Genomic DNA, 18,740 nt, shown 5'->3' on the forward strand with positions numbered 1-18,740 from the left:
TCCGTACAACTGAACGCTGCCTCTGACGGAATATGGGATATGCAGCGATTTACTACATCGCGGGAGTTTTCTATCCTACAATTGCAGCGATCGGTATCCCTGGTAAGATACTGCAGCTGGTCACACGGTGTATGGTGCCGTCTTCATCTTGCTTTTTGTTCCGCTGTACTGTTTAGACTTTCACTGAGCACAGATGCTATCTTCGCCTGAAATCTGTTTCCAGAATTGAATATTCAAGCAGATGATAGTTTCTTTATTCAGATTCCATATCCTTTCTATGTGAAGCTTTTTTAAAATGTCTTTTGTCAATTGTGCTGATGCGAATATTGCCATAGTTGCATAGTTTCACCTTGCGCGGCTTTCTGAACCGACAGTGGTCGCTTTTCCAGATCGGAAGCTGTTTCAACTGACCGGCCAGTCGAATATCGACACTCTGGTCTGTTCTTCCATAAAGCACTAAATTATAACTTATGCATTAAATCTCGTAATGTCACCACAAATAAACCCTTCAGCTATTTGACCTCAAACAATGGAAATGGTTTTGTTTATAGAGCGATCGACCATCACCGGGACGTGACGTGGAAATCAGATTCTCGGCTCTAATGTGTCTGTCGGCAACCTACTGCTTATTCTGTCAACCATTGTCCAATCGGAGAGTCGGAGTGCACGGACGGAGTCCGGACAAATTGAATTTCTGCTTTTCACTTCTAAAAAAAATATACCATTGGAAAAATGTTGGGATTTCAGACATCTACGGCTAACGATAATTCTGTGTTTTTTTTTTTGTTCTGCAAATTCTTTTAGTTAATTTGATAGCGATTGTGATCCTACCACGTGGAAAATGCGGACTCTCCAAATGCATCACCCGTTACCTGGTTGGGATGGCAACAGCGGATCTGATGGTGGTTATCGTTCATGCTTTAGTGGAACAGACCAACAATATCTATATTTATTCTAAATCTATGCTCATCACTCCTGTATGCGCTCTGACACTTGTATTATTTGTTGTGACGAGGGACTGTTCTGTTTGGTTTACGGTCAGTTTTACCTTCGATCGTTTCATCGCAATATGTTGTCGAAAGCTCGGGGAACGATACTGCACTGAGAGAACAGCAACAGTAGTCATGGTGACCGTGCTTATAGTGAGCTGCGGGAGAAGTGCCCCGTTTTACTTTGCCTTTGAACCTTACGTCATTATTGACAACATGCCGTGGCGTTGCTCCTTCTCACATGAATACTCTATTTTACCTGTGTGGAAAGGATTAGAATTACTGGATAGCATTTTAACACCGTTGCTACCTATCGGCTTAATTCTTGTCTTCAATGGGTTAACAGTAAGACATATAATTGCGGCAAATAGAGTCCGCAGAGGGCTTCGGAAGAGCAGCGATAATCTGAAAGATACCGAGGTAGAAAATCGCAGAAAATCGATGATATTATTGTTTGCAATTTCTGCTAATTTCATATTACTTTGGATGCCCTATGTAGCTCATTCCCTAAAATGGCAATTGGTAAATTACTTTTATCAGGACAGATATTTGAGTTCCCCGGTATATATACTACAGCAATGTGGGTTCATGTTGCAATCTCTCAGTGTGTGCACCAATACTTGTATCTATACACTGACTCAGAAGAAATTCAGAGAAGAGCTAAAGAAAGGAATGAAGTATGTGTTTACATTAAATGGCCGTCTGTGTAGATAATTGTGTAATACTTGGTATTCAGCGGAGTTTTAGATTACTTCAGTAGGTTTGGCAAAATGTCATAAAATCAAACAATCATGTGCCTGGTCATCCTGAAATGAATGATTTCCAAACTATCACAGAGACTTGACAGTCACCCTGGAAACGGTACAGCAGCATAAAAGCCAGGACCAGCAGGCTTCTGGACAGCTTCCACAACCAGGCTACCAAACTGATTAACTCACGCTGATTTGAGTGTTTTTTTCTGTTACATTAACTGTTCTATTTATTATAAACTATTATAAATTAATGTGATTGCACATTTAGACGGAGACGTAACCTAAAGATTGTTATTGTTCATGTATGTGAAGGATGTAGGAAATTAAGTCAATTCAATCACAAGGGGAGAAATGACTTCCGGACTTTTCGGGGTTGAATGTTTGAAAATGCTCAGTGTCGGGTAAAAGAGACTAAAGGGAAAGCCCTTTAAACACAGGGAGAGTGTGATGGTATCACAGCTGCGGAAAGGGAGGACACTGTAGTGGGACTGTGCGTTAATAGACTGTGAGTGGAAATCAGTAGGAAGGGAACAAACACTCGTTTGAGAGTATTCTGCATAGAGCTCCCATAACCAAAACGAAAATAACACACAGAGACTGTGACAGTTCGTGTGCAATATTAACACGGCTGTTGTCACAGGCCACTTAAACTTCACTAATATTCCATAAGACTATTTGTTATGGTTACGGGTATTTCCTCTGGTTAAAAGGATTAGACGTGACAGGATTTCTCAGTTGTGCCCAGGCAGGATTCCTGGCACAATAAGCAGATAGGCTGACAAGCGAACAGTCCAAGTGCAGTGGGTCAGTTAACAGATCACTCCGTGGGTCAGTACTTCAGAATGATAGAACACAGCTATTCGATGTTTACACGAGGATAGGAGCAGACATTTAATCAATTCAATCACAAGGGGAGGAAGACTTCGGACAGTTCGGGATGCGATGTTTCAAAATGCTCATAGTCGGGTAAAAGAGAATAAAGGAAAAGCGTTTTAAACACGGAGAGTTCGATAGGATCACTGCTACAGAAAGGGAGGACACTGTCATAGAATTGTCTGTTAATAGACTGTGAGTAGAACTCAGAAATAGGAAGTGACCAAACATTCGTTTGAGAGTATATTGTACAGAGCTCCCAACACAAAACGAGAACAGCGCACCGAGACAGTGACAGATCGGGAGATAGATTTTGCATTGGTGCCATATTAACACGGCTGTTGTCACAGGCAACTTTATAACCATATAACAATTACGGCACGGAAACTGGCCATCTTGGCCCTTCTCGTCCATGCCGAACGCTTACTCTCACCTAGTCCAACCTAGCTGAACTCAGCCAATAACCCTCCATTCCTTTCCTGTCCATACACCTATCCATTTTTTAAATGACAAAATCGAGACTGCCTCCACCACTTCCACTGGAAGCTCGTTCCACACAGCTCCCACTCTCTGAGTAAAGAAGTTCCCCCTGGTGTTACCCCTAAACGTTTCCACTATAACTCTCAACTCATGTCCTCTTGTTTGGATCTCCCACACTCTCAATGGAAAAGCCTATCTACGTCAACTCTATCTATCCCCCTCATATTTTTAAATACCTCTATCAAGTCCCCCCTCAACCTTCTACGCTCCAAAGAATAAATAGCTAACTTGTTCAACCTTTCTCTGTAACTTAGGTGCGGAAACCCAGGTAACATTCCAGTAAATCTCCACTGTACTCTCCCTATTTTGCTGACATCATTACTATAATTCGGTAACCAGAACTGTAAACAATAATCCAAATTTGGCCTCCCCAATGCCTTGTACAATTTTAATATTACATCCTAACTTCTGTACTCAATGCCCTGATTCATAAAGGCCAGCACACCAAAAGCTTTCTTCACCATCCTGTCCACATGAAATTCCACCTTCAGTGAACTGTGCACAATTATTCCTAGATCACTCTGTTCTACTGCATTATTCAATGCCCTACTATTTACCATGTATGCCCTATTTTGAATAGTCTTACCAGAATGTAGCACCTCACACTTATCAGCATTAAATTCCATCTGCCATCTTACTGCCCACTCTTCTAACCGCCCTAATCTCTCTGCAAACTTTGAAAACCTACTTCATTATCCACAAGGCCACCGACCTTAGTATCGTCCGCATACTTACTAATCCAACTTACCACCCCATCATCCAGATCATTAATGTAGACGACAAACAACATTGGACCCAATACATTTATTTGGATTTATTTTCACCATACTTGCCAAAACAACCTCGTATCTTCTTTTTGTTTTTTTCTAATTTCTTTCTTAAGATTCCTTTTTATATTTTTGTATTCCTCGAGCACCTCATTCGTTCCATGCTGCCTATATTTATTGTAAATCTCTATCTTTTTACGAACCAAGTTTCCAATACACTTGAAAACCACGGCTCTTAAACTTTTCACCTTTCCTTTCAACCTAATAGGAACATAAAGGTTCTGTGCACTCAGAATTTCACCTTTAAATGACTTTCATTTCTTTACTATATCCTTCCCATAAAGCAAATTGTCCCAATCCACTCCTTCGAAATCCTTTCGCATCTCCTCAAAGTTAGCCTTTCTCCAATCAAAAATCTCAACCATTCGTCCAGTCCTAACATTCCCCATAATTATATTGAAACTAATGCTATTGTGATCACAGGACCCGAAGTGCTTCCTAACACATACCTCCGTCGCCTGACCTATTTGTACATAACAGGAGATCCAACACAAGCCCTTCTCTAGTCGGTACCTCTATGTATTGCTGCAAAAAAAAAAATATCCTGCACATATTTTGCAAACTCCAAACCATCCAGCCCTTTTATAGAATGTGCTTCTCAGTCTATGTGGAAAATTAAAATCCCCCACAATCAAAACCTTGTGCTTACTACAAATATCTGCTATCACCTTACAAAGTTTCTCCTCCAATTCTCGCTCCACTTCACGTTGTCTACAATGCACCCCTATAAGTGTTACTACACCTTTCCCATTCCTCAAATCTACCCAAATAGCCTCCCTGGACCAACCATCTAATCTGTCCTGCCAAGCACCACTGTAATATTTTCCCTGACAAGCAATGCAAATTCTCCCCATCTTGCCCCTCCGATTCTATCACACATGAAGCAACAATATCCAGGAATATTTAGTTGCCAATCACACCCCTCCAGCAACCATATTTCATTAATAGCTACAACATCATATTTCTAGGTATCAATCTATGTTCTAAACTCATCCACCCTTCTTACAATGCTCCTAGCATTGAAATAAATGCATTTAAGAAATCTTCCACTTCTTAGTCTCTGTTTATCCCTATTGTTGCAAACAACTTTACTATCTTCTTTTTCTTCCTTCTCCTCTACATCTTCGGTCTGTGCGCTCCCTTTCTATCACCTGCCTATCCTCCTTCACACATCGTCTACAAGCGTTCTCTATTTGTGAACTAACCTCCTCTCTCCTAGTCTCTTCAATTTGATTCCCACCCCACCCCCAACCATTCTAGTTTAAAGTCTCCGCAGCAGCCTGAGAAAATCTCCCCGCCAAGATATTAATCTCCTTAGGATTCAAGTGCAACCCATCCTTTTTGTACAGGTCACACCTGGCCCAAAAGAGGTCCCATTGTTCCAGACACTTGAATCCCTGCCCGTTGCTTCAATCCCTCAGCCACGCATTTATCCTCCACCTCATTCCATTCCTACTCTAGTGGCACAGGCTGTAATCCCGAGATTACTACCTTTGCGGACCTTCTTCTCAACTCCCTTCCTAGCTCCATATATTCTCCTTTCAGGACCTCTACCCTTTTCCTAACTATGTTATTGGTACCTGTATGTACCACGACTTCTGGCTCCTCACTCTCCCACTTCAGGATATCTTGGACGCGATTAGAAACATCCCGGCCCCTGGCACCAGGGTTGCAAAGTACCATCCGTGTCTCCTGACTGCGTTTACAGAATCACCTATATGAATACCCCTGACTATCGAGTCCCCTATTAGTACTGTCTTCTTCTTCCTTTCCCTATTTTAGAGGACTACTCAGAGATAGGTTCTACAAGTATCTGGAGAGACAGGGACTTATTAGGAAAAGTCAACATAGCTCTATTCGTGGTAGGTCATGTTTAACAAATCTATTAGAGTTTTCGTGGAGGTTACCAGGAAAGTGGATGAAGGCAAGGCAGTGGATGTTGTCTATATGGATTTCCGTAAGGCCTTTGACAAGGTCCAGCATGGGAGGTTAGTTATGAAGATTCAGTCGCTAGTATACATGGTCGGGTCTTAAATTGGATTAGACATTGGCTGAATGGGAGAAGCCAGAGAGTGGTAGTTGATGATTGCCTCGCTGAGTGGAGGCCTGTGACTAGTGGTGTGCCACAGGGATCAGTGCTGAGTCCATTGTTATTTGTCATCTATATCAATGATCTCGATGATAATGTGGCAAATTGGATCAGCAAATTTGATGGTGATACAGAGATTAGAGGTGTAGTGGACAGTGAGGAAGGATTTCAAAGCTTGCAAAGGGATTTGGACCAGCTGGCAATATGGGCTGACAAATGGCAGATGGAGTTTAATGCAGACAAGCGTGAGGAATTGCACTTTGGAAGGACAAACCAAGGTAGAACATACAAGGTAAATGGTAGGACACTGACGAGTGCAGCAGAACAGAGGGATCTAGGAATGCAGATACATACTTCACTAAAAGTGGCGTCACAAGTAGATAGGGTCATAAAGAGAGCTTTTGGTACATTGTCCTTTATACTCAAAGTGTTGAGTATAAGAGTTGAAATGTAATGATGAGGTTGTATAAGATATTGGTGAGACCCAATTTGGAGTATTGTGTGCAGTTTTGGTCACCTAATTACAGGAATGATATTAATAAGGTTGAAAGAGTGCAGAGAAGGTTTACAAAGCTGCTGCCGGGACTTGAGAAACTGAGTTACAGAGAAAGTTTGAATAGGTTAGGATTTTATTCCCTGGAGTGTAGAGGAATGAGGGGAGATTTGATAGAGGTATAGAAAAGTATGATGGGTATAGTTAGAGTGAATGCAAGCAGGCTTTTCCCACTGAGGCTCACGGAGAAAAAACACAGAGGACATGGGTTAAGGCTGAAGGGGGAAAAGTTTAAAGGGAACATGGGGTGTGCTTCTTCACACAGAGAGTGGTAGGAGTGTGGAATGAGCTAACAGATGAAGTTGTAAATGTAGGTTCACTTTTAACATTTAAGAGAAATTTCGAGAGGTACGTCGATGAGAGGGGTATTGAGGGATACGGTCCAGGTGCAGGTCAGTGGGACTAGGCAGACAAATAGTTCGCCTCAGCCAAGAAGGGCTGAAGGTCCTTTTCCTGTGTTGTAATGTTCTATGATTCCATGAAATCTTTTACGTGGCCATTTATAACTTTGTGAAACATGGATCAGACATCAGCTGGAGTTCTGTGTGCAGCCTTGGTCATCAGCTTGAAGGAAACATGTTTTAACAGTGGAGAGGGGATTCGTTGGCAGGTGATCCATGTCAGGGTGATAACAGTCATGCAGAGTTTAGTGAAGAGACAACATGGGACATTTTCTCGAGAGTGAGGTCATGTAGAAATGGGGTGAATAGGATGCAGGTAGGTGGAAGGTGGAGGGATCTGTGGGTCTTTGGATCTCACTGTATTTGGGATGAGTGAGGCAGAGATACTCAGTACATTGTGCAGCACCTCCATCGCTGTAGAAAGAAAGGTTACACATCAGGGCCTGACGAAGAGTTTTGAATTGTAAAGCAGAGAAGGGACGTGGGAGCTTGAAGGAAAGAGAATAAAGACATTTGGAAAATAAGGCATGACTGTGGTGGAGAGGAATAGGTAGAAGGCAGGAGTTAGAGAGGGAGATGTGGGGAGTGAGAAATTAGCACCTGGTCTGAGGGAGGGAAGATGAAGTATGCTAACTTCACAGAGTCAATACAGGAGGTTGGAACGGAGCTGGCTCTTGAGAGAGGGATAGAGTGAGAGAATGGGACTGAGATGCAGTGTGAGAGAGAAAAAAGAATTAGGACAATCGGAGATAATGTGGGAGTTAAAGAGAATGGGTGGCATGCAGAAAGAGAGATAAAATGAGACCGAGATGGAGAGGGAGGGATAGAGTGAACGTGTGAGAGGGGAATGTGAGAGGGATAAAAAGAGAGTTGGAGGAAGAGAGGGGGAATGGGATGGATGGTTGAAGGCAGACAGTGTGCAGCTATACTCTCCCCTAGAAATGGATAAAGCAGGAAACAGTTCCCCGGAGAGCAAGAAATGTGCTTACAAGAAGGGAGATGTCAGCGTTCTTATTTTATGCAGAGAGTGGTGTGTGTGTATGTGTGTGTGTGTGTGTGTGTGTGTGTGTGTGTGGAATGAGCTGCCGGCAATGGTGGTGGAGTCAGATACGATAGGGTCTTTTATGAGACTTATGGATAAGTAAATGGAGCTTAGAAAAAATAGAGGGCCTCAGTGGAAAAAGCCTGCTTGCATTCACTCTAACTATACCCATCATACTTTTCTATACCTCTATTAAATCTCCGAGTAAGCCGAGTAATTTCTAAGGAAGGGACATATTTGGCACAACTTTGTGAGCCGAAGGGCTTGTATTGTGCTATAGGTTTTCTATGTTTAACAGAAGAGGAGCCAGATAGTGTAAGGTTCTAGTTCCTCTCTGCACTTCCTCATCCCCACCAAATTCCCATTAGTTAGGATATTTGTTGCAAACTCCCCTTTGTCCATTAAGGGACTTGCACCACCCACCCAACTGATCTGTGCACACAGACTCCTACCCTAAATCTACCCATTGTTTCTGTCCAGCTAAGAGGCTACCAATGTTCAGTTCTCCACATTTATCTGGAATTATAGATGAAATAAAATGAACACACTCCTCAAAACCTTGTGTTCAGCCAGTTCCATGTTTATTGAGCATGCACAAGCAATAGCAATTCAAATCATCAGCTTCACTACCAAATAATATTCAGAAATTCCAATGATCATTTTGTTATTCAGGCCTTCAAACCAATGTAGCCAGAGCTCCTGTCACCATCTGACACGTTATACAGTCGTTACACTCTGTTCTCTGAGGCCGTGTCCCTCTCTTGCTCTCTTAGTTTGTGTGAGTCTGTGAGTAGAGGTCGACTTTACATGCTCAGTGTGAGAGGGATGGAGATCAAGAATGTGCCAGAAGGGCAGAAAGATGATGAACGCATGTTAGAGGGAGAGATGGAGTACAATAGTGCCTCAGTGGGAGAGATGGAAAATGAGAGTGTGTCAGTGGGAGAGCTGGAGAATGAGAGTGCGTCAGAGTGATGGAGAATGAAAGCATGTCAGTGGGAGAATGGGAGTTTGTCTGTGGGAGAGCTGGAGAGAGTTTATCAGAGGGAGAAATGGAGAATGAGAATGTGTCAGACTGAGAGCTGGAGAAAAAGAGTGTGTCAAACGGAGCGATGAAGTATGAGAGTGCATCAGACACAGATGTGTAAAGGTGTCATGGTGAGTGGGTGGATATGTGCAGGGGTGTCGCTGTGATTGGGTGGATGTGTGCAGGAGTGATCTGTGGTGTGCGACTGTACATAGGTTCCTGTGCAAGGGTGTACTGGATGCTTTCCTCAGACATCCAGAGATACAGAGACATTCCTCACTATATCCACAGTCCATGACAACTTCACTGGCTGGCATTTTATCAAAAAAGCTATTCATTATTTCACACATAATTTTAGTCCAGTCAAACAGGTAACAGCAAAATTGGTGATCAATTAAAGCAATGAAGCCTAATACCAGCTAATTTTCTAATTCTATTATAATCCCAGATGTGTGTCTCACGTTGATCCAAGTCCTGCAGTGAGGGGTGTTAATGTCTACAGGGACCAGACAGTGTGGATGGTATGTGTCATCTCACATAGACCCAGTCACGTTACTGCAGGTTGGCGCTGTTTACATGGTCCATACACTGTGGAAGGTGTGTGACGTCTCACGCTGACTGAGTCCAGTATTGAGAGGTGTTGATGATGTGTAGGGGCCATTCTCCATGAAAGGTGTGTGACGTATCACAGTGACCCACTCTTATAAGGAAGGGTGTCGGTGTTTACATGGATCTATGCAATGTGGAAGGTGTTTGACGTATCACACTGACCCACTCTTGTAAGGAGGGGTGTCGGTGTTTACATGGATCATGCCCAGGATGATCTGTGATTAAAATCATCAGGGTGATCTGCTCCTCCTGGAAGCATCCGGGTCTGTGTGGTTACTCTCAGTTCTAGACCTGCTCTCACAACTCAATGGGATTGCACTTCACAATGTGGTCAGCTGAAAATTTGCAGGCTACAGCACTCTGGGTAATCAGCAGAATATAGCAACATCTTTAGGCTCAGCTAGGATTAACAGGCTGTGGCTTAAGGCCGGCTAAAGAAAGGAAGTGGATGCATTGCATCAAGGAGCGGCAACGGCAGAGTTCCTCATTCATTGATGGGTCGCTTCCTCACTCCTCTGCAGGCTCCGACGTGACCTGCACAAGCTCGATCTGCGGATCTGGATCCCCGAACATCTCCTGGAGCTGCAACCCAGAGAGCAGGAAAGGTGAGTGACTGCTGAGGTGAGAGAGTCGAACGAGGCGAGTTGTGAGGGCAAGCCGGGATATTAGAGGCAGAGATGGGACAGAGTGCAGCAGCTAATTGCAAAGGAGGAGGATTGGAGGAGAGAAAATTGAGAGAGTGAGAGAGAAATGAGAGATGGGGAGGAAATGGGATAATGAGAGTGGTAGGTAGCAGGGGGATTGAGAGGATATTGGTTCCCATGTTCCTCCCCTACTTCCCTCCACCCCATCCCGTTCAGATTTCTCTCTCACCTTGCGTCGAGTGGCTTCCCACACTTCTTCTTCACTCATGTCTCCGCTCACTGTCACCCGCACTTCAATCCACTCGTCCGCTTGCTCTGAACAAAACAGCCCATTGTCAACATGGCATCACTATGAGGATGTGTTCCCTCATCTCATCTCTTCTTTTCCCATCTCCACCCTTTAACACCTTGATGCACCACCACCCACCCACCACCCAATCTCATCGAATATGTAATATATATTGTTCTTACTGAAGACAGTGGCGGGGGAGTGTCAGAAAGAGGCCGGCAGATGGGGAGGGTGAAGCCGTGGCCACAGAGTTGGAGAGCAAGGGAAAGAGCAAGAGCAGTTAGTGATGAGAAGCAGTGAATGAGGGAAATTCAAACTGGATGGGGTGAAAGGTGGTAGTGAAAGAGAATGTGAGTGAGAAAAGAGACTGAACTGTGAATAAAAGGTGGGATGAAAAATAATCTAACTATTATGCCGGGTACAGGCATCAATTCTAACAATTGCTTCAATGATATACTGTGCCATCTTCATCTTGAATGATGCCTGGCCATATCTAGTCTGGTGGTATTTATACCTCATAGTGATTCTGTCCTGAGTGATTTGTCTTTATCCGATCAGGTTTCTACTATCCCACATCGTTTAATATTGAATTCCAGATCCTAATTTGAGTACGACCTTTATCATGGTTTAAATTGTTTTCCTCTAGTTTTACTTCAATGACTTCCTTCACCATGCAGTCCCAAAAGCCATTGGTGTGACACTGTAGTTTTGTGCCATTGAAGTCAATCCTACAGCCAATGTGAATGCAGTGTTCACCTATGCCAATTTCTCTGGGTAACCCAGTAACACCTCCTGTGTTCCTTGATGCGAGTTTCCAGTGTGCCTCCCATCTGGCCGACATAAGTTGCTCTACATTCACTGGGAATAGTGTATACGCAAACCAACCTGAGTCCCAGCTCATCTCTGACCCGCATGAAACATATAAAATTCTAAAGGGATTGGACAGGCCAGATGCAGGAAGATTGTTCCCGATGTTGGGGGAGTCCAGAACGAGGGGTCACAGTTTAAGGATAAAGGGGAAGTCCTTTAGGACCGAGATGAGGAAAAGCTTCTTCACACAGAGAGTGGTGAATCTGTGGAATTCTCTGCCACAGGAAACAGTTGAGGCCAGTTCATTTGCTATATTTAAGAGTGAGTTAGATATGGCCATTGTGGCTAAAGGGATCGGAGGTATGGAGAGAAAGCAGTACAGGGTTCTGAATTAGAAGATCAGCCATGATCATACTGAATAGATGTGCAGGTGCGAAGGACCGAATGGCCTACTCCTGCACCTGTTTTCTATGTTTCTATAAACAGTAACTTCAGCTTCCCTACAGGTTTGTGGATGGTATTAATCTGATATTCCTTCAGGATCCTAGCAATCCTTCCCAAAATATAGGGAAGATAGGCAGTAGTGAAGACGCCTCCTCACTGTTAGGTTTCTTGGTTTTTCAGTGAATCCTTTGAAGGGTCTGGATGACTTTCTTCATTTTGTAGACATTCTTGTGGGAACGCCATACATAATTGTCTTATTTCCTCGGAGAGACTCTCTAGTTGCAAAATAGCTTTTTGCACAGTTAATCAAAGTAGAAAGTATTTGGGAGGTGTGATGGTGATTGTTATTGTGGATGTCCAAGTCCATGTGAGCGGGTTTCTGATAGATGTCATGTCTGAGGCTACCGTCCAATTTCTGCCATATTAGAATTCCCAGGAATAGGAGGCAACCATCCATCTCCATCATAAATTCAATGTTTAGACATTCCAAAGGCTGTGGAATTGTTGGAATGCCTGCTGTCCATCAGGCTACACGTTGAAGATGAATATCTCCAGAGTGGGAGAGGTAGAGGAATGGAGTGTGAAACCTTCCAATTACCTTGATTGGATGGGTTTATGGGCATGTGAAATTATGTCAGTAAGATTAGAGTGGTACACCATAATTACTGCAGAATTTAGAGCTCTGGTATTGGGTGTAGTGTGTAAATGAGGAATGACAACTTATCATCACATGGAGAACAGACCCATGGAGTAACACATCAAGGCAACAAGCCCTTTCACCCAACCGGTCAATGCTTACCAAGGCATCAACTTGAACTAGACTCATTTTTTTGTGTTTGGCCCACATCCCTCTAACCCTAACAATGTACATATTCATACAAATGTCCTTTAAATGTGATCTTATTGTGCCTGCCTGAACTACATTCTCTGGCTACATGTCAAGATACGAATCATTCACTCTGTGAAGAACTTGTACCTCAGATCCCCTTTACACCTTTCCCTGAAGATTTACAACAATTAAAGGACATTGGAGCAGGACAAAAAGCGATTCAAACAGAATTAGGCCATTTAGCCCATTGAGTGCACTCTGCTATCTCCCCATGGCTGATCCAATTTCAGCTCCATCTCCCACCTTCTCCCCATATCCTTTATGCACTAACCAATCAATAATGTATCAACCTCTGCCTTAAATATATATAAAGACTTGGCCTCCACAACTGCCTGCGGCAAAGTGTTCCACAGATTCACCACTCTCTGGCTAAGGATATTCCTCCTCACGTCCATCCTAAAAGGAAGCCACTCTATTCTGGGGTTGTGTCCCCAGATCCAGGACTCTGCCATCTCTCCATATCCACTCTATCAAGGCATTTCACCATATAGAAGGTTTAAATGTGGTCATCTAACATACTTTTGAATTCAAGTGTACGTCCCAGAGCCAAATGTGTTTCAAATTCATACACATTTCATTGACAGGCCATTTAATCCTGGAATATTTTTTGTGTACCTCCTTTGAAGCCTCTCCAGTTTCTACACATCCTTTTAAAGATAAGGGGCTCAGCGGTGCTCACAATACTCCAAGTGACCCCTCACCAGTCCTTCATAAAGCCTCAACAGAACTTCCTTGATTTAATATTGTTTAATATCCTTCCTTGCTTTAATAACCAATTTGCCATTGTCAATCTTGCTTGTTATTTCTTCAATATATTCCAACAGATTTGGTAGGCAAGCTTTTCCCTTGAGGAAACCAAGCTATGGTTTATTTTATCAAGTGCCTCAAAATATCCTGAGACCTAATCTTTAATAATTTACTCCAACATCTTCTCAACCATTGAGGTCACACTAACAGGAAACACATAGTTTCCTTTCTTCAGCCTCTCTCTTCTGGAAGAGTGGAGTGACATTTGCAATGTTGCAGTTTTCCGGAGCCATTACAAAATCTGGTGATTCTTGAAGAAAAAACACTGGATGCCTCCACAGTCTCTTCAGCCACCACGTTCAGAACCCTGGTGTGTACACCATCTGGTCCAGGTGAATTATCTACCTTCAGACCTCACAGTTTCTCAAGAACCTCCTCTTCAGTTACAGTAATTTCACAGCCTTCTCAAGGAACTGACACAAGGAACTTCCACCATACTGCCACACCACACTCAACTCCCTTTTACACTTTATGTATCTGAAGAAACATTTGGTATCCTCTTTAATATTATTGGCTAGCTTACTTTGTTTTTTAATCTTCACATTCTTAATGTTGTTTTCAGTTGTCTTCTGTTGGTTTTTAAAAGCTTCCCAATCCTCGAACTTCCCAATAATGTTTGCTCTATTCTATGCCCTCTCTGTGGCATTTGTGTTGGCTTTGTATTATCTTGTTAGCCATGGTTGTGGCATTTTTTTTTTAGAATATTTCTTCCTGTTTGGAAAGTTTATGTCCTGTTGCTTGTAAATTGCTTCCAGAAATTCCAGCCATTGCTGCTGTGCTATCATTCTTACCAGTGCCTTTGTCCAATCAATTCTGGCAAACCCCTCTCAAAATCCTCTGTAATTCTCTTTACACCACAGTAATATTGCTATGTATGACGTCATCTTCTCCTCAGATTTTAGAGTGAACTCAATTACCTTATTAGATTAGATTAGATTCAACTTTATTGTCATTGTGCGGAGTACAGGCACAAAACCAGTGAAATGCAATTAGCATCTAACCAGAAGTGCAAAAGGTTAGTATTATTTACCCAGAAGGGTTCTTTTACCTGAAGATAGCCAATCAATTCCAGTTCATTGCACAACACCCCTCCAGAATAGCTGATGCCCTAGTAGGCTCAAACATGAACTGCTCTGAAAAGTCATCTTGTAAGCACTCTAGAAATCCCTCCTCCTGTAACACAGCGTCAAATGCATTTTGTTCCTAATCTACCTGCATATTGAAAACCCCTATGGCTATTGCAACATTGCACTTTTGACATGCATTTCTAAATGCCATTGTAATTTGTAGACCACATCCTTATTACTGCTTGGGGGGTCTATATACAATTTCCATGAGGATATTCTTACTCCTGCAGTTCCACAATGATTCGGCACCTTCCAATCTTATGTCATCTCTTTCTAATGATTTGATTAAACTTCCTGCCTGTTCTTTCAATGCAATGTGTATGCTTGGGCATTAAACTCCTTGTTAAACTCTTCTTTCAGCCAAGATTCTGGGATGCCTAGAACTACAAATGTGCTGCAAATTCATCGACCTTATTCCATATACTGTGCACATTCAAATATAACATCTTCAGTCCTTTATTCACACTTTTCAATTTCATCCACATTTTATGTTGCAACTCATCCCATTGACTGCAATTTTGCCTTGTCAACAGTCTATCCTCACCACAAATTGCCTCTGTTTATAAACCAACTGATTCATGTTCAGAATTATTAACTGCCTTTCCTACAATAACTCTTGCATTGAAATGCTTACAAATCAGGACACTAGTCATACCATGCTCAACCTTTTGCCTGAGGTCTGAGGTCCTGAGGTCAAATTTTGTCTGAGATCTTACCAACATCTGACTCCATAGCCTCACCACTACCTTTTCTGGCACTCTGGTTCCCATCCCCCATCAACTCCAGTTTAAACCCCACATACAGTAATAATAAACATTTCTGCTAGGGTATTAGTCCCCATCCAGTTCAGGTGAAAGCCATCCCCTTCTGTATACATCCCAACTTTGCTGGAAGAGAGCCCAATGATTGAAAAATTTTATGATCTCCCTTCCACACCAACCCCTTAGTCACATATAAAACTGAAAATCATTTCAGTTGAACTCTTTGGTACATGGCTTGGGTACATCCCTGAGATCACAACACTGGAGGTCCTTTCGTTTAATTTAGCACATAATTCACTGAACTCCCTATGCAGAACCTCACTGTGGACCACGATTTCTGGCTGTTCACCTTCCCACTTAAGAATGCTGAGGACTGAATCCGTGATATTGACTCTGGTGCCCAGGAGGCCACATATCACCTGGGAATCTCGTTCTCACCCACAGATGCTCCTGCCCATTCTTTATTACCACTGCTTGCCTCTTCTCCTCCCTATCCTTCTCAGTGGCAGAGAACTGAATGCCAGACTCATTGTGACTAACCTCTGTTAGATATTCTCTCTCCAGAATTATACAAAGTGGTACAACTGTTGTTGAGGGTGATGGCCAAAGCGGTACTCTGTACTGGCTGTTTAATAACTGCCCCTTCCAGAATGGCACCAAGTTTCCTGTGTCCTACACCTTGAGTGTAAGTACCTCTCTATACATTGTAACTATCACACCCTCAGCCTTCCAAATGATCCAGAGTTCATCCAGTTCCAGCTCCAACTCCTTAACCTGGATTGGAAAAATCTGCAGCTGGATGCACTTCCTGCTGTCCGGGAATCTAGAGGACACCCTGTCTTCCCACATCCCACAAGAGTTGCATTCTGCTATCCTGTCTGGCATCTCCACTGTCCTAGCCGAGCAATTCTAAAGGTAAAATGAAAAAAAAAAGCTTAACCTTGAAGCTTTTCATTCATTTGTTTTCTCTTTCGAAAGCTTTCCTTCACTGAAACCTCGAAGAGCTGAAGCCTCAAGATCACCAGTAGATCTCTGCTCACCCAGATGAGGACCGCTGTGTTTACCCTTGCCTTCCTTTAATTTGCACTTTTTAATCAAACCTGAATGCCGATTGGTCACTGGTCAAAGCTATTTTTCATTTCAGTAACCCATTGATGCCTTCTGTAATTGGGAAATGTATCTGATTTAAATCCTCTCCTCTCAAAACTTGTGACATCCAGATTGGTCACTGGTCAAGCTCTTTTCATGTATGGGAAAAGCTTAGAGGAGTATGGACAGACACAGGCATTTGGATCTAACTCAGACAGACACCATTGTCAGCATGCATGAGTCAGGACAATTGGCCTGTTTCCATGTTGTTTAACTCCTCAACTGTATAGGCACCAGACTGTGATTACAGCACACACACCAGGAGTAGGACAAGTCACACGTCTGCCCCAGCTACATTACACACTGACAACATAGCACAGAGCCCTCACTCAGTCCATCTTCTGCACAGGTGGTCCCTCCCGCCTGAAGAAATCTGTCAATTTCCCTGGTCACTCAAATCCTGGACTTTCAATAAACCTCCCCTACTCCGTCTCTCAGCATTCACACCATTCCAGACATCAGGGTATCACATCGTCTCCCCAAGCCACACACATCAGACACCAGTCTCGCTCCCTAATCAACATTAAGTGTGTGTCTTCAGACTCCTGTACCACCGCTTTGATGAGGGCATGTGATGGGCGATGTTGTCTTTAATGCTGCTATTCAGACACCACACCACTTCCTTGTCACCTGTTTCTTACCCTTGGTTCCACACTTTCCCTCTCTTTGGCCTCCTTTTGATCCTCGCCCCTGACGAATTGCGGGGGGGGGGGGGGAAGATGGGGCGGGGATAAGGGGTGCAGATGGGGTATAAGTGGGGCAGAGGGGGATAAGTGGGGCAGAGGCAGGATGTGCGACAGAGGGGGGATATGGGGGCAGAGAGTGTTAGTTTATTGTAAAACTTAACCTGAAGAAGTTAGAGCCAAAGTTAGAACAAATGTAGGCTGGATATTAGTTAAGACAGTGGAATGCTCCTCCTTTAAGGTCTGGTATTTCATGGTACATAATGACAAAACCTGCAGAAAGTGCACATTCTTCTCCTGATTGACAAGACTGAGGAACTGCATCTGGGGCTAAATGTACTTAGGATCATTCTGGAGGCTATAATATTCATAGATGAGACTTCTCCAGAGGTGTTCACACCCAGAGTAGAGACCCCAGATAGTAGATAAGTGACCACCAGGGGAGTAAGCAGATCGTGCAGGGTTCCCCTGTGGCCATTCCCTTCAGCAACAAGTATATCAGTTTGGTTTCTGCTTGTGAGATGACATATCACAGCACAACGGCAGCAGTCAGGACAGTGGGAATAGAGGGGGTGGGGTAGAGGGGTTGGGGTACAGGTGTTGGTGTAGAGCTGTCTCGATACCCAAACAACCTGAACCTCTCTAAAATCAAGGGCACATGTTAAGTGCAGGAGAGAAAGTATTGAGCTAGTTTGTGATGGCACAAATTGCAGGAATCACAGAAACCTGCCTTCTATTGTACCCATAAATGCCCATCACACCCCACCATTTTGGGTTATACAGCACACATCCAATCACCAGTTACAGAATCCGACATCCTACTCCCATGAGCGGTCCTCTCAGCTGCATTACCCCATCAAAATCACCTTCTTTTTCATAAATAGGCCAGAACTCTCTTTGACAAGTACCTCCATTCACACCTGTTCACTAGTCACTCCAGAACAATTCGCTCCAATGCAACATCCAGGGACCCTTGGAACTGACCCTGTACGCTGCAATCACTCAGTCATCCACAGCATCTGTACATTCATTTCACTTCAGATTTATCTCAACACACGACTTTCTGTTCATTCTGTTTACCCATATATCATCATTCATAGATCATGGCAAGCCGACATATTTGTGTCCATTCGCATTAGTCAGACCCGTCACGCAACACTCTTCAGTTGCTCCGTCACTCCTCTTCTATTGATGCCTACATCACCCCACAAACACTCCATCACACTCAACCCTTTGAGGCACATTCTCCCCTTACTCCCCCATCAACGCTGATCACTTACTGTCTCACACACCCCTCTCTCCCTCCCTCCATAACCCATCTCCCTCAGTCACTCGATCAGTCAATCATCATTCTACCCTTAATAAATCCCATGTACTCCCAGATTCTGGTCTGGGATGATTGCAGAGGGGAAACTTGATAAACCTAAATCCCCATAAT

General features: G+C 43.4%; 1 protein-coding gene across 1 annotated transcript in view; it reads right to left on the reverse strand.

The window, feature by feature from the left end:
* Positions 1-16,365: 16,365 nt before the first annotated feature.
* LOC140723194 (uncharacterized) overlaps positions 16,366-18,740 on the reverse strand; it is a 55,766-nt gene continuing 53,391 nt past the window's right edge. Inside the window, exon 11 of the mRNA XM_073037802.1 lies at positions 16,366-16,379. Coding sequence (XP_072893903.1) covers positions 16,366-16,379 — 14 coding nt within the window. The remainder of the gene's footprint in view (positions 16,380-18,740) is intronic.

The sequence above is a fragment of the Hemitrygon akajei genome, unplaced genomic scaffold, assembly GCF_048418815.1.
Source record: "Hemitrygon akajei unplaced genomic scaffold, sHemAka1.3 Scf000104, whole genome shotgun sequence".
NCBI classification, from domain to species: Eukaryota; Metazoa; Chordata; class Chondrichthyes; order Myliobatiformes; family Dasyatidae; genus Hemitrygon; species Hemitrygon akajei.